The sequence below is a fragment of the Microcaecilia unicolor genome, chromosome 13 (genome assembly GCF_901765095.1).
Source record: "Microcaecilia unicolor chromosome 13, aMicUni1.1, whole genome shotgun sequence".
Taxonomy (NCBI): Eukaryota; Metazoa; Chordata; class Amphibia; order Gymnophiona; family Siphonopidae; genus Microcaecilia; species Microcaecilia unicolor.
Window position 1 is genome coordinate 75,836,497 of NC_044043.1, and position 21,503 is coordinate 75,857,999.

The 21,503-nt window shown below is 46.3% G+C and overlaps 1 protein-coding gene across 3 annotated transcripts in view; it reads left to right on the plus strand.

Moving 5' to 3' along the window:
- TNFRSF14 (TNF receptor superfamily member 14) overlaps positions 1-21,503 on the plus strand; it is a 188,578-nt gene that overhangs the window by 115,991 nt on the left and 51,084 nt on the right. The window contains exon 1 of one of the 3 annotated variants that reach the window (XM_030186190.1): positions 17,319-18,095. The exons of 1 other annotated variant lie outside the window; for it this stretch is intronic. In XM_030186190.1, the coding sequence (XP_030042050.1) occupies positions 18,044-18,095 (52 nt within the window). In that variant the 5' untranslated portion in view covers positions 17,319-18,043. Of the gene's footprint in view, positions 1-17,318; positions 18,096-21,503 lie in introns of those variants that run through there. One more of the 3 variants, XM_030186189.1, reaches the window with a different exon arrangement.

Below are 21,503 nucleotides of genomic sequence, written 5' to 3' on the forward strand. Positions count from 1 at the left end.
CCCCGGTGCATCAACCCCCCCCCCCCCCGGGTGCATTCTTAGCTGCTGGGAGCAGCCGCGCGGCTGTCGGCTCCGCTGGCTCCCTGCTCCCTCTGCCCTGTTCTGGGGCAGAGGGAGCAGGGAGCCAGCGGAGCCGACAGCCGCGCGGCTGCTCTCTGCACCCCTCCAGCAGCGTGCACCCTGGGCGGACTGCCCCCACCGCCACGGTACGCCACTGCTGAGTGGTGTAAATTAGGTAGAAGTGAATGGATTTTTCACTCTTTCAAAAAGTACAAAGACCAGGGGACACTCAATGAAATTAAATGGAAATACTTAAAAAACAAATAGGAGGAAATATTTTTTCACTCAAAGAATAGTTAAGCTCATTACCGGAGGATGTGGTAACAGCGGTTAGTGTATCTGGATTGAAAAGTACCTTCTTGCTTCGCCAGGTGGAGGGTAATTGTACTTGCTATTCTATAAACGCTGCCCAACTCGGAGCGCTATTTATAGAATAGTGCTCAGCGGTCATTTTTTTGGTGCCTAAATTTTGACACCATTTACTGAATATAGGGGCCCTTTTACTAAGCTGCGGTGAAAGGGGCCCTGCGCTGGCGGCATTGCCATTTTTGCCACATGTTGGACCCCTTTTACCACAGTGGGCAAAAATGTTCAAGAATGAAATGGCCATGTGGTAAGTTCACACTTGCCATGTGGCCATTTTTTTTGGGGGGGGGGGAGCATTTACCATCACCCATTGAGGGTGGTGGTAAAGGCTCCTGCGCTAACCTGACGGTAACCCTGGCACCCGCATTGGGCCGGCAGTAGTTCCGGATTGCTGTGTGGCACGCCCATGGTGGGCTTACTGCTGCTTAGTAAAAGGGCCCCTAGGTCCTGTATACCATGCTTTTGTGTCTGAGAAATAAAATAAAAAGAGGTCTGTAGATGCAACGTGGAAAAGGAGAACAGGATATCTTTAGGCTTTTCTTTGGTCCTATGAAAGCCATTTATCAGAATCATGCAGGTATATAAACTCCATTAACTCTACATCATGCCTTCTCTGCATTTTTCAATTACAAAGCATTAGGGAAACTCACTATTCTGGTTATCTTTTGACAACTGAAAGTGGGGCAGCGTCAAAGCTAGGGGAATCCCCTTGGGAAATGAACCTTTTTATAACTCCCAGTTGACCTGTAGAGAATAATTTCAACTTTAATGCAAGTGCTAACATCCAAACAAAATCATGCATACAGATACAGCCATGACAGAAGTGATTGGCCTGATAGCCCTTTAGCGAGACTCAGACTGCACAGAACATCTACAGAGGAGAACGTTCTATTATCACTCAGGGGCCGATGCTCATAGGCTCGCAGTAGAGCCTTGCATGGATGTTTCAGTGTGTGGCTTCTACTGTGAGTGTAATACTGTGTAGCCCTCTTCTCAGGTCAGTTCATTGGCTCCCTATCCGTTTTCTCATATAGTCCAAACTTATTCACTTACAAGTGCATTCACTCTGCAGCTCCTCAGTACCTCTCCACTCTTATCTCTCCCTACAGTCCTCCCTGGGAATTCAGTTGATTGGGTAACTCTCTCTTATCTGTACCCTTCTCCTCCACTGCCAACTCTAGACTCTGTTCCTTTTATCTTGCTCTACCATACCCCTGGAATAGACTTCCTGAGTCAGTATGTCAAACTCCAGCTCTGGCCGTCTTCAAAGCTAGGCTAAAACCCCAACTTTTTGAGGCTGCTTTTAACTCCTAACTCAATGTTCTCACTCAACTACAAATAATGGTGGCATAAAGGGGAAAGACTCAATACGGTCAACCCACGTATATAAAGAGGTTGAGAGACAGATTTATGACAAAGAATACTATGTTCTCTACACAAAGATCCAACCATAGAACTTAAGCATGAAATTTTTGCAGTGGGCCAGATACATCACAACAAAAGAAAGAGGCTTTCTTATAGTAACTAATGATACCATTACCTAAGGTTTACAAATTCATATCAAATCCACCCGGGAGACTGATAATTTCTGCTAATGATTCTGTACGCGAACCACTTTCAATATTTGTTGATTTCTTTCTAAGGCCATACATCCCATTGAATCTTTCATGAGAGATTTAGCTCATATGATTAACCTCCTTGATGCTTTTGATGGTGATCTCACAGACATTGTACTTGTTACTTTAGCCATCGACTTTCTCTACACCAACATCCCACACACCGAAGCATTGTTAATCATTGAAGGCACACTGAGAAATAGATCTTCCCACTGCAGAATATCAATTCATTTAATTCTTACATTAGCCATTATAGAAATCAAAAACAGGAAACAACCCCTACAGATTTCCAAGACAGGAAAGTAGGGGATGACCCAATGACTTCTACATGAGGAGTAGTGACAAAAGTAGTCTTTTATTGAAGCACCAAGAAGAGACTCGATACCGTTATTATGCTGGCATTTTTGAAATCACTGTCCATTTGCTGACAGTGCTCCTGTTGTATTTGCTTTACATAGTACAAGCACTCTTTTGCCTTTCCACAAAAGAACCGCATATGTAGTGTTTGAAGAACTGGAAGTGGTTTTGTAACCCCTGAGGCAGGCGGTTTTGTCTGCCAAAACAAGGCCCCGTGTTGGGTCTCTTCTTGGTGCTTCAATAAAAGACTACTTTTGTCACTACTTCTCATGTGGGAGTCATATTTTGTCATCCATTCTTCCATTAGCCACCATTGCCTTAACCAAAAATTATTATTTTTTTTTCAAAATAAATTTTTCCAGCAAAGAAAGGGTAGTACCACAATGGGTACTTTCCAGCTTCTCTCTCCTGCCTTCTTCCCCCCCAATGATTTCCAGGAAAGTGTCCGTCCTTTCCTGCCCCCTTGATGACCAGCAAAGGCGGTCATTGGCCCAACAATTTGGGGAGACAAAGGGGGTGGGGTCAGGGGCAGGCCCTATATCGATAATTGTCTGACAACAGCAAAGTAAAAGGAGAGGGAAGGAAGATGCTGGACAAGAGTGCAGAGATGCTAAGGGTGGTCCATCCCAAACAGTGTAAAGTATCACCCTAGTTAGTGAGATTGAAGGCTAGCTAGTGCGGGTTTTCTCGCAGTACATTCAGTGTATACACTTTGTCATGGTGGAGAAGAGACTGATTCCTAAGGAAGGGCTGCTGGTTATTGACAAGTAATGGATATATATATCATAAATGACATATATTTTAAACTCAATTATTTGAAGCATTTACCGGTGCTAACCACATACACATCTATGGCACAATTCAACATCGGGTCCTGCAGAATATTCTAAAACCATGTCTGATGTTATGACAAACTAAAATTAAATTAAAGTGTTGATGTCACCTCAGTAAAGCCTGTGTGATTTGAAAACTGAAAATGCAAAATTGAAAATGCAACTCTATGAGGGTTTTTGTTCTTCTGTGTATAGATCAACCTCAGTAAGGCCAACACACAGTCCCTCCACTGCAAAACACTATGCACAAACTTGTGCAAACACACACTCAGAACCTTACTGTACCATAATAGCACTAACTCTGAGGATTCAAAGAGCACCAACCTTGTACATGAAAAGGCAGCATCAGAATGGAGGAGTGGCCTAGTGGTTAGAGCACAAGCCTTGACATCCAGAGGTGGTCAATTCAAATCCCACTGCTGCTCCTTGTGATCTTGGGCAAGTCATTGCAGTGGGTGGCTGTAATACACCAAGACACCACCCAATAAGAAAACAGGACTGCAACAAGATACATGCTAGAAGAATATCACTCTGGTCACATGAATATCACGAAAACAACAACGAAGAGAGTCCAAAATCTCCCGCAAAAAGACAAAACTACAACAAAAATGAGCGGAAGCTATCCAGAAGGACCAGACTGAAGCCACAAATAGGGAACCAAAAAAAGTTTATTACGACCCAACACGGTCCGTGTTTCGGCCGAAAAAGGCCTTCCTCAGGGGTCTTCAAACTGGCTTATACTGGTATTCCTCCAAAAAGGGGTCTCACAAAAAGAGTGAGATGATCGCTGATGCTATCAGAATAGGTTTGTAAGTACTATCCACATAGACTTGCTGATGCGTTGAAAGCCGGCAATAGCGAATCACACCTTGTTACATCTTTGCCCTACCCTTCACTATAAATTATAATGTTCATATTATGTTGACATTGCAAGTAGTATACCATGCCATACTTTGTAATGTTGAATATTTTTACTGCTGTAATTGCCTATTGCTCATGTTTGATCTATTGTTACTGTACACAGCCTTGAGTGAAAATTTTTTTTTTTTTTAGTTACACTTGTACCCCACGCTTTCCCACTCATGGCAGGCTCAATGCGGGTTACAGGTATTTATTTGTACCTGGGGCAATGGAGGGTTAAATGACTTGCCCAGAGTCACAAGGAGCTGTGCCTGAAGTGGGAATCAAACTCAGTTCCTCAGGACCAGAGTCCACCACCCTAACCACTAGGCCACTCCTCCACTCCAAAATTCCTTCAAAAAGGCGGTAAATAAATCCTAATAAGTAAATGCGTGAAACCCAGCCAGACCCTCAACAATATGAAACAAGGGACCACAGATCAGTAATAGAGATATGAAGGCAAACACCCTAAACTGGAAACCTCATGAAATCTACAGTCTGCATACAGCAATACTTTGCATCGGTGGAAGATGACAGGTCCCACAGGCTGTAGCACTAATGGATTCTTGCTCTGTCTTTCCTGTTGTTTTGTGCAGCGCTGCATCGTACCATGAGGAGGCTTGTTGTGGGCAGTGTTGCCAGGGCTGCGGGTTTCCCGCCCAATTGGGCTCCTTTCTGTGACCCGCTGTGGCTTTTTCACGCTGCGTGCGGGTTGCGGGATTTTGGGTGATTTTTTTCTTGCCCTGCCAGTGGTTTTTTCGGCCACCGCGGTTTTTTCCCACGGCCGTTGGCTGCAGGTTGGCTCAGTTTTTCCGTGGCCGCGGCCAGTGGAGGCGGGCTTAATGATGTAATTTGTATGCAAATGGACTCATTAATATTAATATTAATAAAAGAAAAGATGGCCGCCGTATAGCGGACGCAGGAGCCATTGGCTCCAGATGCCATCGCCGCAACGGACCGTTGCCTGGCTGTGGTCTGTCCAGATCTTTTCAGCTAATACCTCGTCTGGGTCGCCTCGGAGCCCTGATCGTCTTTGGGTGTGTTCCTGCTTGCTTTTCTGTCACCGTTAGCGACACTGAGGGTGGCTGATGCCGGGAGGGTCGGCGTCCAGGCCTGCAGTGCAGCGGGATGTCTCATCTGTGGGGCACAGTGCGGGGTTCATCAGCGGTCCCGTCACAGGATGGCCGGGTGATTATGACGCGGGAGGTGCCCTGGCGGCTGCGGAGTCGTGATCCTGTCAGCGGGAGTGGAGCACGGAGTGGTGGTATAGAAGGTGGGCTGAACCGTTGCTTAGCCTAGTCTGCCCTACTCTTCACCGACGTTCCTGCAGCCCAACTGCTGGCTATCTGAGGCCTGTCCCGTACACTTTTGCGGTTGGGGCAATTTCTCCCGGCGTTGTGTCTCGGTATTATCGACGCCCTGCTGTTGGGGGTCACCTGGCTTCCGATTGCCTCTGGTATACCGAATTGGTTGAGTCCTCTTCATTTCACCCCTCGACCTGTACCGCCTCCTCTACAATGGACTAATAGGTGAAGAGCTCTTCCCTGCTGACAAGCTGAGGCAGTGGGCATAATTATACATATATAAGAAGCCATATTAATTGGTGTTTAAAAGCTTGGTGCTTGAATTCAACTTTTTCAGTTCTGCAAGTGATGGAGGAATGTCATCTGGTTTAGATTATTTAGAAATTTTCCGTTTGCCAAGCTAAAGGGTAGAAAGGTCAGAGAGAGCAACTTCTTTCACCCTTTGTGAGTGATGGATTGCTAAATGCTGGCACATCTGTATACTATTATGAATGAACCAGGGGCGTATCTGCGTGGGGCCTCAGGGGCCTGGGCCCCCGCAGATTTTGCCCTGGACCCCCCTACCGCCATCAACTCTTCCCCGCTGCCGTTCTTACTTTTGCTGGCGGGGGACCCCAACCCCCGCCAGCCGAGGTGTGCTTCCACCTGCCGCTGCCGTAAAAACATCTTCTTCAGCCGGCGGGGGACCCCAAACCCCCGCCAGCCGCCCCGCGGTGTTTAAAATTCATCTTCGGCCTCCGTGGCCGTGCTGCTGTGATAGGCGCTGTTGAAATCCACTTCGGAGTCTGACGTCGTTGTATGTTGTACGTGCTGCGACGTCAGACTCCGAAGTGGATTTCAACAGCGCCTATCACAGCAGCACGGCCACGGAGGCCGAAGATGAATTTTAAACACCGCGGGGCGGCTGGCGGGGGTTTGGGGTCCCCCGCCGGCTGAAGAAGATGTTTTTACGGCAGCGGCAGGTGGAAGCATACCTCGGCTGGCGGGGGTTGGGGTCCCCCGCCAGCAAAAGTAAGAACGGCAGCGGGGGAGGGTTGGCGGCGGGAGGGGGGTGGAGAGAGTCATTGGTGGCGGTGGGGGCTCGGCGGCGGGGGGGGGCGGCGGCGGCGGGGGGGGGGGGGCTAAAATGTGCCCCCTCCCTCTGGCTCTGGCCCCCCCTACCGCCGGAGTCCAGATACGCCCCTGGAATGAACAAAGCATGAGCCAGACATGCTGTAGTTTAAAAGTAGTTTAAAGCTGTTTAAATAATTTTAGAAGTTCTTGATATGTAGATTTTGTTATAAGGAATACTGATTCTGCTTATTTTAGAATATGTGTATTCTGGGTAGTTAATATGTAGAATACCTTTTTTAATCTAATGTTTGTTCAACTCTTTGCCTTACGTTCTGAGTAGGGCTGCAGTGAAAAGGTCAGCATATGGTTTGAGTTTTCTGCAGTCCTGGCTGGTTTAATGTATGGAGCTGATAGGTGAAAAGGGTCAAGAAAAGTCTTGATTAATTATAGGTAAATGTAGGAATGGTCCTGAAAGTAATAACCAACTATAGCTGTATGCCATTAAGTAAGACTGGCCCTTGACCCTTTAATGAATGCCAGAGTTCAGTTAGCAGTTAGTATGGAGTTGACTAGGAATATGAGAAATTAATCATAATGAAAATGCAAGAGTTCTGGTGCCAAATTGTCTAGCTTGAGGGGCCCCAGGTCATAGGTCAGTTTGAGAAATATCAAACCTATGTAACTGATATTTTTAAAGTAATGATTGGCTGAGGCAAGGTAACCAATCTATTCTTTACCATCTGGAAAGCAAGGGGGGCTAGAGAGGGGGATAGCACTGTATTTAAGAGGGAGCAGAAGCAGCTTACGTCAGAAGGAACAGACAGAAGAAAGAGAGCTGGGGGAAGACAGACAGCAGAAGAGAAGGAGCTGAGACAGAAGCCATAACATCCAGAGAGCTGAGAAAGAGAAGAAGAGACTTAATGCTGATGTCCTACTATGTTTGCTGGCAAATAAAGAAGATTTCTTCCTCATTCTGGTGTGTGCTGTTTGATTCCTGAAGTACCACAGATTCTGCTAACAATAGGGGTAATTCATGCATCAATTCCTGCAACAATTCTTGGTGTCAGAAGTGGGATCCTGAACCGGCACCCAACTGACTGAGGAACATTCGCCGGGTATGTATTCTGTATTCTGTATTGTAATCCTAGCTAGGAAACTGTAAACCAGCCCCTCATAAATTGAGGGAAGGGGAGTCTGATCAACTCTCAGCAAAGGCCTTAGTAGCTTTTAGTCTAGTGGAGATTAGAAGCGAAACCGCTTGAGCTTATCTGTATCTGAGAAATTTGAAATTGTTGGGTGGGATTTTCTGTATGGAATGTGTGATGCTTGAATGTTAAAAGAGTGGGGACCCCTTACTGCACTCTCAAAAACTCCCTCCCTTTTGTGTGTTGTAACTGTAAGCATTATGGGAGGGAAATCGTCTAGACAAATTGATACTCCCCTAGATTGTATGCTTAAGAATTTCAAGAAAGGATTTTTAATTAATGATTATGGACAGACTTTAAGCTCAAGTACTCTAAGAACCTTGTGTGAAGTTGAGTGGCCATCTATGGGAGTGGGGTGGCCCCCTAGTGGCAGCTTAGATATTGAAGTAATCCGGAAGGTCTACAGCATAATTGTAGGAGAACCAGAATATTCTGAACAACTCCCCTATATAGATTCCTGGGACAGCCTTGTGACTGACCCTCCCTCTTGGTTGAAAACTTATATGGGATCCCCAGTAAAGTTCATGTTGGGCCGTGTTCAAAGAAAGATTAGAAAATCTAAATTGGAAGAGGGAAAGAGCCCCAGGAAGCCTACCACCCAATCTGTGGCTTCCGCCCCTACCCTGTCTGAAAAACCCATACTCTCTGATGACCCCTCAGATCTTGAGCCACCACCTTATGGCCCATTGTTGGGGTTCCGTGCCACCCCCAGAGATCCACGCCGCCCAGCCCAAGCTTCTCCAGCACAGGCTTCTCCGGATAGTTCCTCCCCCTCTGTGCAAACCCCGTCACATCCTAGGGTGGACCTTTCATCCAGTCTCTACCCTTCTTTGCCACATTCTCCCCTGCTAACCTCCCAAGACCCGCTTTGGGCTCCACTCCCTGACTCCTCAACTCCCGACAGCCCAGCCTTTCCCTCTAGTACCCCTCCCCACTCATCAGGGGCCCGGCATCCTTTTCAATGGACTGAATCACCTGTGACTACCTCTCAGTCTATGAGTACCCCTCCCCATCCCTCAGGGTTTCAACATACCTCCACTGAATGGGTTAGACCTGCTGCAATCACCTTTGAGCATGATAGGAGGGTAGCTCCTAGCTCTACCTCAGGTTCCATTCCCACCTCCTCGAGAGTTCTGCCCCTGCGTCAGGTAACTACCACTCGACCGGATCCTAATAATGAGGGTCAGGTTATACAGGCACAGGCCTACCAGTATGTACCCTTCACAACCACCGATCTCCTGAATTGGAAGACGCATTACCCCTCTTATACTGAAAAGCCTCAGGCAGTGGTGGACCTAGTGGCTAGCATTATGGCCACCCATAACCCAACCTGGACTGATTGTCAACAACTTCTCCTGACCCTCTTCACAACTGAGGAGAGGCGGAAGATTTTGCAAAATGCTGAGGCCATCACGCGAGTGCGTGCTCCCGAGGGGACACAGAACCTAGAGGAATGGGTTAGAGCTCGGTTCCCTCGTGCAGTTCCAGCTTGGGATTCAAATAATGAGCAGCACTATGAACTGTTGTCTGGCTATTGCCGGGACTTGCTGGAAGGTATGAGGAAAGGCATAAAGAGGCCCATTAATCTGGCAAAGGTCTCTGAAATTCTCCAAGGGGCAACTGAATCCCCTGGGGCCTTTTTAGAGCGACTAATTGAAGCCTACAGAACATACACCCCATTTGACCCTGAAGCACTAGAAAACCAGAGAATGGTGAATAGTGCATTGGTGGCCCAGAGTATGCCAGATATCCGGAAGAAGTTGCAGCGTCAGGAGGGATTCGCAGGGATGAATACCACCCAGCTAATTGAGATCGCAACCAAGGTTTTCATTAATAGGGATCAGGAGGTGCGCCGAGAGGCAGACCGGAAGATGCAGAAGAAGGCCGACCTTTTAGCGGCAGCCATTACTAATTCCACCCTTAACCGAGGTCGACCTCTAGCTAATGGGAAGCCCAAGTGGGACCCCGGACCACCAAACAGGCCCCGAGATTCCTTCAATCAATCCCGGCCAAGGGGGGAGAATCCCAGACCAAGATTGGAGAGGGACCAGTGTGCCTATTGCAAGGAAAGAGGGCACTGGAAAGATGAATGCCCCCAGAGGCGCCAGGGACTGAGAAGGGGACCAGGAGATCGAGGAAGCCGAGGCCGAGTTCGAGAGGGAAGATATGAGCCTCCTGAATCTGACATCATCGGGATAGCCGAGATGGCAGAATGGGACGAATAGGACAGACCGGGTTCCTACAAACTGGGCTCCCAGGAACCTATGGTCAAGTTAACTATAGGGAGCCGCTCAATTCCATTCATGATTGATACAGGAGCTGAACATTCTGTTGTGACGGAGCGATTAGCGCCTGTGTCTGGAAAAACTGTCCGAGTGGTGGGAGCCACGGGGGTGCAGAACCGGAGGCCCTTCCTGACAACCCGTAGATGCCAATTAGGCTCACACACAGTCACTCATGAATTCCTGTATATGCCAGACTGTCCAATCCCTTTGTTAGGTCGAGACCTGCTGTCCAAGCTTAGGGCCCAAATTTCCTTTGACTCTGATGGCCAGACTTCAGTCTCCTTTCGGCCCCCGACATCCAGCCCTAAGGGTATATTGAGTTTCTGCTGCCCCCTTGAAGAAGAATGGCGGCTGCATCAGTCGCATGGCCAAGTTGACCTACCCCTGGCAGACAGCTTTCAGGTCAGTGGGGTATGGGCAGAAGATAATCCCCCAGGGTTGGCCCGAAATATTCCTCCTGTCCATGTAGATTTACTTCCAAGTGCCCGGCCAATCCATCTTCGCCAATACCCAATTCCCCGAAAGGCTCTGGAAGGGATCCAAGCACACCTGAATCGTTTGTTATCCCATGGAATTATTCGACCTTGTCAGTCTCCATGGAATACGCCACTGTTGCCAGTTCAGAAGCCAGGGACTGAGGACTACCGGCCAGTCCAAGACTTACGAGTGGTCAACAAATCCACTATCTCATTACACCCTGTAGTGCCTAATCCATATGTCCTGCTGGGATTGATACCTTCTGGAGCTACCCATTTCACGACACTAGACCTAAAAGATGCCTTCTTTTGTATTCGGGTGGCCCCCGCCAGTCAACTGCTCTTTGCCTTTCAATGGGAAAACCCAGTAACAGGAAGGAAGCTTCAGTATACATGGACCCGCCTGCCACAGGGGTTCAAGAACTCCCCCACCATTTTTGGGACAGCCCTAGGACAAGACCTTAAGACTTTTAAATCTGAGCCTTCCAGGCGAGTTTTACTCCAGTATGTAGATGACCTCCTGATTGCAGCAGTGACTCAGGAAGAGTGTTTTGAGGCTACCAGAGAATTGCTGGAGCTACTCTTGGATGCAGGCTATAAGGTCTCACGCTCAAAGGCCCAACTTTGTCAGTCAGAAGTGAAGTATCTGGGCTTTTGCATTTCCCAGGGAAGTCGGAGACTGGATGTCAGTAGGAAGCAAGCAGTTGCTGCAATTCCCCAACCCAAGTCCAGAAGGGAAGTTAGGGAATTTCTGGGAGCAGCCGGATTCTGCAGAATTTGGATTCCAAATTTTGCATTGATGGCGAAACCCCTTTACCAGGCCACAAAGGGGGGTGAAAAGGAACCATTTGAATGGGGACCTACTGCTCAACAATCCTTCATTGCTATAAAGAAAGCCCTACTCCAAGCCCCTGCGTTAGGCCTTCCTGATGTGGAGAAACCTTTCTCACTGTATGTCCATGAGCGACAGGGGGTTGCTCTGGGTGTGCTGACCCAGATGATGGGATCCTGGCAGAGGCCTGTTGCATACCTGTCTAAACAGCTGGATGGAGTGGCTAAAGGATGGCCAGCCTGCATGAGGGCCATTGCAGCAACAGCCTTACTGGTCCAGGAAGCTGATAAGCTGACCTTGGGGCAAGAACTGGTTGTTAAAGTCCCCCACGCAGTTCTCACCCTCATGGAGTATAAGGGCAATCATTGGTTTACAAATAACCGCATGGTTAAGTACCAAGCTAGCTTGTGTGAGAATCCACGGATACACCTGGAAACAGTGGCTACATTCAATCCTCCCACTCTTTTGCCAGCATCTGAGGGACCACCGGATCATGACTGTATCCAAACCATGGATGAAGTGTACTCCAGTCGACCAGATCTTAAAGATGTTCCGTGGAGGGACCCAGATGTAATTTATTTCACAGATGGAAGCAGTTACGTGGAGAACTCCAAGCGATTGGCAGGCTATGCTGTGGTGACAGAGGACAAGGTGATAGAAGCAAGAGCCCTGCCCCAAGGAACTTCAGCCCAGAAAGCAGAACTTGTGGCCCTCATACGAGCTCTGGAGCTAGCAGCAGGGCTGGTAACCAATATTTATACTGATTCTAAGTATGCCTTCACAACTCTACATGCTCATGGAGCTTTGTATAAGGAAAAGGGACTCATAAATGCCGCAGGCCAACCTGTTAAGTATGGACCTGAAATACTTCAGCTGCTAGAGGCTGTTTGGGCCCCTAAGAAGGTAGCTGTCATTCACTGCAGGGGACATCAAAGGATAGATACTCCAGTGGCCCGAGGGAATCGCCATGCTGATCGGGTGGCCAAGGAAGCTGCTCGAGGACCCTCAGCAAGTACTGTGACTCCCCTGTTCCAAATTCGACTGCAAGAATGGACGCCTATGTACACCCAAATGGAAGAGAAATGGGCTCAAGAGGAAGGTGCAGTAAGGAGACCTGATGGCTGGTTACATCTCCCTGATACCAGAGTTCTGGTGCCACGCCACCTAGCTTGGCCTGTAGTGTCTCAAGCTCATGATCTGTCACACTTAGGGAAAACAGCACTAGGCCGCCTACTCAGTCGAGTAGTGGTGCTGGAAGGATTGGATAGTCTGGTTGCCACTGCCTCTGCCCGATGTACTCTCTGTGCCCAGAATAATGCTCGTCAGGGACCCCGTATTCCACCAGGAGTTCAGTCTAGAGGACTAACACCCTTTGAGTCTCTAGTTATAGACTTCACAGAAATGCCCAGGAGCGGTAGGCTCCGATACCTCTTGGTCATGGTCTGTACCTTCTCTGGGTGGGTGGAAGCATATCCTACAGTCACTGAGAAAGCCACAGAAGTAGCTCGAGCCCTCCTTAGGGATGTCATCTCCAGGTATGGACTGCCCCTTGCCATAGGTTCAGATAATGGTCCCGCCTTTGTTGAAGCTACACTTCAGGCCCTGTCCCGCGCATTGCGCATTACCTGGAAATTGCATTGTGCCTACCGTCCCCAGAGTTCAGGGCAGGTTGAGCGGGCAAACAGAACCTTGAAAAATAGCCTAGCAAAGATTTGTCAGGAAACCCAACTGAAATGGCCACAGGCACTGCCATTAGCCCTCTTCCGCCTCCGATGCACCCCAACTAAAGGAACAGCCCTCTCTCCCTTTGAAATTGTGTATGGGAAGCCCCCAGCCATTTTGCAGGGAATTAAGGGAGACATAGGGATTTTAGGGTCTGCCCAGGTACAGGAGCAGGTAGCCCTCTTGGGCAGGATAATTTCTGAGCTTCAGTCTTATGTGAGAGAAATAAACCCTGTCCCCTTCCAGGCTCAGGTACATTCCTTCCTGCCAGGGGATAGAGTTTGGGTGAAAGACTGGAGGCTCCAGCCTTTGGGGCCCCGATGGAAAGGACCTTTTACTGTTTTGCTTTCTACCCCTACAGCTGTGAAGGTCGCAGGGATAACTCCATGGGTCCATTGGTCTCGAATTAAGTCTGCTGACCAGACTGAGCCCAGCACGGATCAGACGGAGCCTAAACAGTGGAGAGCAGAAAGTGATCCAGCGGAGCCATTGAAGTTGCGCTTGACCCGAACCAAAGAATCTACTAGCTGAAAAGAAGGGTCAACTGCATACTGCAGGAGCTGCTGAACTTCGGCTTCACACTGAGACTCTTTCTTGCCTTGATTCTGGCTTTCTTGGAATTTGAGAAGCTTGATCCTTGTCAGTTGAGGGTCTATCCCAACTGGTATAAGAACTCAAAGACTGAGAACATTATATTAGAGTAATCTGTGATTAGCACAGACTGTTGAAATATTATTGCTTAATTAGTTTGCTGTATTTGTTTTAGATTAGGAAGAAAGAAAATGTTAGTAGTTTGGATGCTTTTGTTGTTTTCTACTCCTTGCCTCCTTTTTCCTAATACCCCAACTCGCTCCAACCTTTGGTTACACTCTGTCCAGGAACTAATTAGCCAGGCAAAGATTACTTCCCCTTGTATTGTGTGTTCCCGATTTTCTCCTTATACTACAGATGTCCCAGCTGTACCTGTCCCTGTGCAGCTCCCAGCTCTTATACCTCCCTACTTTTCGAGTTCAGGCCCTTGGAGTCAGGATTATACTTGGTGGTCCTTTTATAATGCTACCTCCCCCTCTGAATCTTCTCTAAGGCCAGTCTTTACGTCTCCCTATCCAGCTTCTGGAGTGTTTTGTTTAACAAGAAGCATCTCAACTGTTCTTCCCGTTCCCTGTAACTATACTAATGTTCTCCCAGAAAAAGGGGAATCTGTGTGGGTAGTCTCTCCAGGTACTCCTATGTGCCCTACTACCATACCTGCAGATTATGACCAGGGTGATTATCTGGCTCCTAACCTTACTACTGAGAAGACTATAGTGTCCCGGCCTATTTTCTACTTTCATAAGTCCCCGGGGTATGAAAGGGTTGCAACATATGAGCAGTCTGTCACAATTGGGGATTGGCACCTATGGTGTACAAAGTCTCCATTTCTTCTTAGTTCCCCCTGGGATAGGGGCTCGCATTATGGGCATCCTAATGTCCATCCTGTGCCAACATTTATTGGGAACTTTCCTCGCCCTCTCCTTGGTCATTACTGGCTTTGTGATAATGTCCTCCACATGATTCTTCCCCCCACATATGAATTTTGTGTATTGGTAACCTTGAATTATTTTCCTAAAGTTATTCCTCTCCTCAAGCCACCATCCCCGCACCGCTCTAAGCGAGAGGCCTTGTCCTTACCTTCCTCCGTTGCCACAGAGGATGAGGCGATTGAATTAGCCCTCCAGTATATTAACTCTACTTATCCTCTGACTAAAAAGAGACTTGTAGCCCTTTCTGCCACGGCCTGGATTCCAATTGGGGGCCCGGTAGCGGGTATTACTGAACTAGGCATGGCTACCCGGAGACTTCAGTCCCTACTCCATGTTTTAGTTCATGAGCTGAACGTGGTAGTCAATGCATTGCAGGATCAAATTAATGAATTAAGTATAGTTTCTCGGTATAACCGTATGGGTCTTGACTATCTCTTTGCAGCCCAGGGTGGCCTCTGCACAGTGCTAAATTCTTCAGAGTGCTGTACTATTGTCATAAATAGGACACATGTAGTTAGGCATGCTATGGATAAAGTCCTACAGTTGGCCAGCCTTAATGTGGAGGATTACCGAGGAGGATTAGACCTTACCTCCTGGTGGTGGTCATTGACCTCATGGATACGTCCCTTGTTCATTTCCCTAATAGTCTTAGTTTTAGCAGGGTTGTTGTTTTGTTTCCTGGCCTCATGTGCTTCGGCAGTATGCCGTCGAACCTTAACAAGTAGGGTAATGGTGATTCACAAGCCTATTCTTAGTTAGGATCACTATAATCTCCAGAGTTTGAGTTGTGAGACTTATCTCTGCATAAGCTGATTTTAGTCTCAAAGGGGGGAATGAGGCAGTGGGCATAATTATACATATATAAGAAGCCATATTAATTGGTGTTTAAAAGCTTGGTGCTTGAATTCAACTTTTTCAGTTCTGCAAGTGATGGAGGAATGTCATCTGGTTTAGATTATTTAGAAATTTTCCGTTTGCCAAGCTAAAGGGTAGAAAGGTCAGAGAGAGCAACTTCTTTCACCCTTTGTGAGTGATGGATTGCTAAATGCTGGCACATCTGTATACTATTATGAATGAACAAAGCATGAGCCAGACATGCTGTAGTTTAAAAGTAGTTTAAAGCTGTTTAAATAATTTTAGAAGTTCTTGATATGTAGATTTTGTTATAAGGAATGCTGATTCTGCTTATTTTAGAATATGTGTATTCTGGGTAGTTAATATGTAGAATACCTTTTTAAATCTAATGTTTGTTCAACTCTTTGCCTTACGTTCTGAGTAGGGCTGCAGTGAAAAGGTCAGCATATGGTTTGAGTTTTCTGCAGTCCTGGCTGGTTTAATGTATGGAGCTGATAGGTGAAAAGGGTCAAGAAAAGTCTTGATTAATTATAGGTAAATGTAGGAATGGTCCTGAAAGTAATAACCAACTATAGCTGTATGCCATTAAGTAAGACTGGCCCTTGACCCCTTAATGAATGCCAGAGTTCAGTTAGCAGTTAGTATGGAGTTGACTAGGAATATGAGAAATTAATCATAATGAAAATGCAAGAGTTCTGGTGCCAAATTGTCTAGCTTGAGGGGCCCCAGGTCATAGGTCAGTTTGAGAAATATCAAACCTATGTAACTGATATTTTTAAAGTAATGATTGGCTGAGGCAAGGTAACCAATCTATTCTTTACCATCTGGAAAGCAAGGGGGGCTAGAGAGGGGGATAGCACTGTATTTAAGAGGGAGCAGAAGCAGCTTACGTCAGAAGGAACAGACAGAAGAAAGAGAGCTGGGGGAAGACAGACAGCAGAAGAGAAGGAGCTGAGACAGAAGCCATAACATCCAGAGAGCTGAGAAAGAGAAGAAGAGACTTAATGCTGATGTCCTACTATGTTTGCTGGCAAATAAAGAAGATTTCTTCCTCATTCTGGTGTGTGCTGTTTGATTCCTGAAGTACCACAGATTCTGCTAACAATAGGGGTAATTCATGCATCAATTCCTGCAACAAAGCTTCTCGGCCAGTCGTAGCTTGAGACTGCCTCCTGCACTGTACTACCTCCGCCTTCATTGTTTTGTCTGACTGGAGAAGTTGGAGAACGGCTCCTAGCCATGATGGGACTTCATCATGTTGCCTTCCCGGTTGTTTCCTCCTGGTCGCAAGATCTGATTTTCTGTGTCTCGGCGAGTCAAGATCTGATTCTGGACTCATTTCTCATTACTTCTTTTTGATTTCTTTTCCCTACCTGCTGCTTATTTATTTCTTTAAATTTTGTATTTATCTTCCCTTCCCACCCTTCTGCCTCCAACTGTCATTGTAATTCTTTTCATTAGTTCATTGTAAGCCGCTCTGGGGCTGCTTTACGTGGCAAAAAGCGGGGTATAAATGATCTAAAATAAAAAATAATATTAATGATGCCATTCATATGCAAATCGACTCAATATTTATTAATGGTGTCATTCGTTTGCAAATTGACTTTGTGCGGTTTGGGACTGGTTTTGGGCGTGAACAATTTTTTCCATTTGGCAACACTGGTTGTGTGGTCTGCTTAAAGCCTTCCCAAGCCTCTTATACCGGGTGCCTGTGATGTCCAGCATGTTTTTTCTTCTTATCCTGCTTCCTTGATCTCCAGAATATCTCTCTTCACCTCTACCAATTACAGCCTTTCTTCTTCCCTGCCCTCCCCCCCCTTTACCTCAATTGTCCAGTAACTCTTTTCCTGCTTCCTGGATAATAAATGACATTATCCAGCTCTCTCTCTCTTCCTTGCTCCTCCATGCAGCAGTTCTCTCTCTTCCTCCCTTCCAGTTGCCCAAAGCACAATAGACCAGTATTCCACTTTAAAGGTAATACTGAGAGGATCCGGGAGATCCGATTTTTACCCTGAATATGTGGTTTGTGCTTTCAGTTTCAGGTGCACTTGCGAAATGCGTGTACCAGCTTCATCCGCCTCGCCCTCAGGAGTAAAGTCCACAGCTCTCTCTCCTGAACAAATGCATGAAGACCTAATCTGAAAATAAGGATTACAAACGATCCATTTGCGCAGATCTGTGAAGGATTCCCCTTTCCCCGCTCCCAGGCTTCTACTTTCCTGAATAGGAGCCGACTCTGTAGGTGCTGTGGATGCTTGAGCACCCCCAATATTGAGAAAATTGCTTGTATGTGTCCAGGGAAGGATTGTTTCCATTAGGCTTAGCACCCCCCAATAATTTTGAAAAGTTGGCTCCTCTGCTTTCCTGTATCTTGGACGTCTCTTCGTTTTCTGGTACCAGGCAGGACCGACGTGGTTTGAGAGAAACGGTTTGTACCTTGCACCAGGCTCACTGCTCTCCCAGAGGCGCAGTTGGATTGTGGATTCTGCAGGTTACAGGAGACTTTTGCCCCCTGAAATGCCAAGTAGGGTGGCTGCCAGGTTTCTAGCATAAGAAGAGAAGTATTTCATAGGAGAAAGATCTCTGGATGTGTTACTTTTTTCACTTCTGAAATGACTGGGCTGGCAGGAGTCCAATTTCCACAGCAGTGCTGACCATGCTTCCTTGTACTCGCAATGCCGTTGTACAAAAAGATATTCTCAATCTTGGTAAGTTGTTGTTTTTCAGATCATGAAGATTTTGGATATGTCTCTGTAAACAGATTCCTTTGTAGAACCTGTTCTTACAGGTGCAAATTTATTATTATGAGAGGTAGTTACATTTATCAATATGGCGAGCAACCTACTTTTTATTATTTCAGTCACTTACTGCCACCCTGCGGACAAAAAAGAATTTAAAATTCGCTTTTAATAATAGCAGATTTTTAAACATTTGTCGTGAGTCAACACTCATGTCATTGAGGACCGTACAGCAGGTCTGGTTTTCCCAATTCTGTAGGTACAGTAGGCTTTGACCTGCCCCCTTTCATCCCAGGGACTTCTAATTTCACAAACCTCCACCTGGACCTGGCAGAGCTGGGGGGTGGGTCCTATAGATCCACCTCTGCTGTTATCAGTAGAAAATGAGTGCAGGGACTCACATTCTCCCTCCAGCATCACAGAAGCCGAAGGGCCGTAAGTGCACATCCTGATTTGACCTCATCCATGTGCCCAATAATTTCTGTTAACAGTGGAGTTGGGGAGGGGAGGGGAGGGGAGGGGGAAGATCAGGTGTATCAGAGAAATTGAGGGTTCAGGGATCAGATGCGTCACAAAGATTGAGGGCTCAGGAGGGTTTGGTTGGGAAAGCAACGTGTAACAGGTGGATAACGATCCTCAGAAGTGGGTGACCTCATGTGAGGAGCCTGAACTTAAGAGTGACTGTAAAACTTACCTGCCTGTGGATTTTCAGCTTCTATTCAGCTAGTATTGGGTTGAATGTCAATCTAAATGGCCAGATATTTATTTTTTATTTATTTGTTTCCATAAATATAGTAAAGGAACAGAGCGAGGTTGGGTCATGAAAAATAGCTGATTCATGGAGATCAATATTCAGCTGCTATTAGGATAAATTATGTGTCGGTTAGGACTGCTGAACAGTGATTCTGTTGTCTATGCATGTGGAGACAGATTTTACATAGAAAGTGGAGAAGGTTATTCACACATACTAGTCAGGACATACTGGACTAGGAGCAGGGCTACATGTGAATAGCTTGTTTACTCTTTCCAAAAATACTAGGACTAGGGGGCACACAATGAAACTACAAAGTAGTAAATTTAAAACAAATAGGAGAAAATATTTTTTCACTCAACATGTAATTAAGCTCTGGAATTCATTGCCATTTAGCGAGGTTTAAAAAAAGGTTTGGATAACTTCCTAAAAGAAAAGTCCATAAGCCATTATTAAGATGGATTTGGGGAAAATCCACTGCTTATTTCTAGGATAAGCAGCATAAAATGTGTTGTACTGTTTTGGGATTTTGCCAGGTACTTGCAACCTGGATTGGCCACTGTTGGAAACAGGATGCTGGTCTTGATGAACCTTTGGTCCGTCCCAGTATGGCAATACTTATGTACTTATGTTCAGGTCCCTCCACTCCCAGAGGGAACAGCAGTTTTAGAAAGCTGTACTTGGATAAAATAATTTATATATACCCCTTGCCACACACAGAGGTGGAACCAGCTTTCTAAAGTCTGTTAAGGGACTTGATCCTGGTACCTGCACAGAGCATAAGTACATAAGTAATGCCACACTGGGAAAAGACCAAGGGTCCATCGAGCCCAGCACCCCGTCCACGACAGCGGCCAATCCAGGCCAAGGGCACCTGGCAAGCTTCCCAAACGTACAAACATTCTATACATGTTATTCCTGGAATTGTGGATTTTTCCAAGTCCGTTTAGTAGTGGTTTATGGACTTGTCCTTTAGGAAACAGTCCAACCCCTTTTTAAACTCTGCTAAGCTAACCGCCTTCACCACTTTCTCCGGCAACGAATTCCAGAGTTTAATTACACGTTGGGTGAAGAAAAAGTTTCTCCGATTTGTTTTAAATTTACTACACTGTAGTTTCATCGCATGCCCCCTAGTCCTAGTATTTTTGGAAAGCGTGAACAGACGCTTCACATCCACCTGTTCCACACCACTCATTATTTTATATACCTCTATCATGTCTCCCCTCAGCCGTCTCTTCTCCAAGCTGAAAAGCCCTAGCCTCCTTAGTCTTTCTTCATAGGGAAGTCATTCCATCCCCCGCTATCATTTTAGTCGCCCTTCACTGCACCTTTTCCAATTCTGCTATATCTTTCTTGAGATGCGGCGACCAGAATTGAACACAATACTCAAGGTGCGGTCGCACTATGGAGCGATATAACGGCATTATAACATCCTCACACCTGTTTTCCATACCTTTCCTAATAATACCACACATTCTATTCGCTTTCCTAGCCGCAGCAGCACACTGAGCGGAAGGTTTCAGTGTATTATCGACGACGACACCCAGATCCCTTTCTTGGTCCGTAACTCCTAACGTGGAACCTTGCATGACGTAGCTATAATTCGGGTTCTTTTTTCCCACATGCATCACCTTGCACTTGTTCACATTAAACATCATCTGCCATTTAGCCGCCCAGTCTCCCAGTCTCGTAAGGTCCTCTTGTAATTTTTCACAATCCTGTCGTGATTTAACGACTTTGAATAACTTTGTGTCATCAGCAAATTTAATTACCTCGCTAGTTACTCCCATCTCTAAATCATTTATAAATATATTAAAAAGCAGCGGTCCTAGCACAGACCCCTGAGGAACCCCACTAACTACCCTTCTCCATTGTGAATGCTGCCCATTTAACCCCACTCTCTGTTTCCTATCCTTCAACCAGTTTTTAATCCACAATAGGACATTTCCTCCTATCCCATGACCCTCCAATTTCCTCTGTAGCCTTTCATGAGGTACCTTGTCAAACGCCTTTTGAAAATCCAGATACACAATATCAACCGGCTCCCCTTTGTCCACATGTTTGTTTACTCCTTCAAAGAATTGAAGTAGAGAGGTGTGTTGGCCGTGTTAGTCCACTCTTAAAGGTTATCAATAGAAATGAAACAAAATAAAACATGGAAAAGAAAATAAGATGGTATCTTTTTTATTGGACATAACTTAATACATTTCTTGATTAGCTTTCGAAGGTTGCCCTTCTTCGTCAGATCGGAAATAAGCAAATGTGGTAGCTGATAGTATATATAAGAGAAACATCAAAGCATTACTTTGACAGTCTGACAGGGTGGGAGGGTGGGGGTATGCCTGGGGACATCAAAGCATTTCATTGATATTGAAGTAAATTGGTCAGGCAAGATTTCCCCACACAAAAGCCGTGCTGACTCGGTCTCAGTAATCCATGTCCTCGGATGTGCTCTGTAATTTTGTTTTTAATAATAGCCTCTACCATTTTCCCCGGCACCGACGTCAGACTCACCGGTCTATAATTTCCCGGATCTCCCCTGGAACCTTTTTTAAAAATTGGTGTTACATTGGCCACCCTCCAATCTTCCGGTACCACGCTCGATTTTAAGGATAAGTTGCATATCA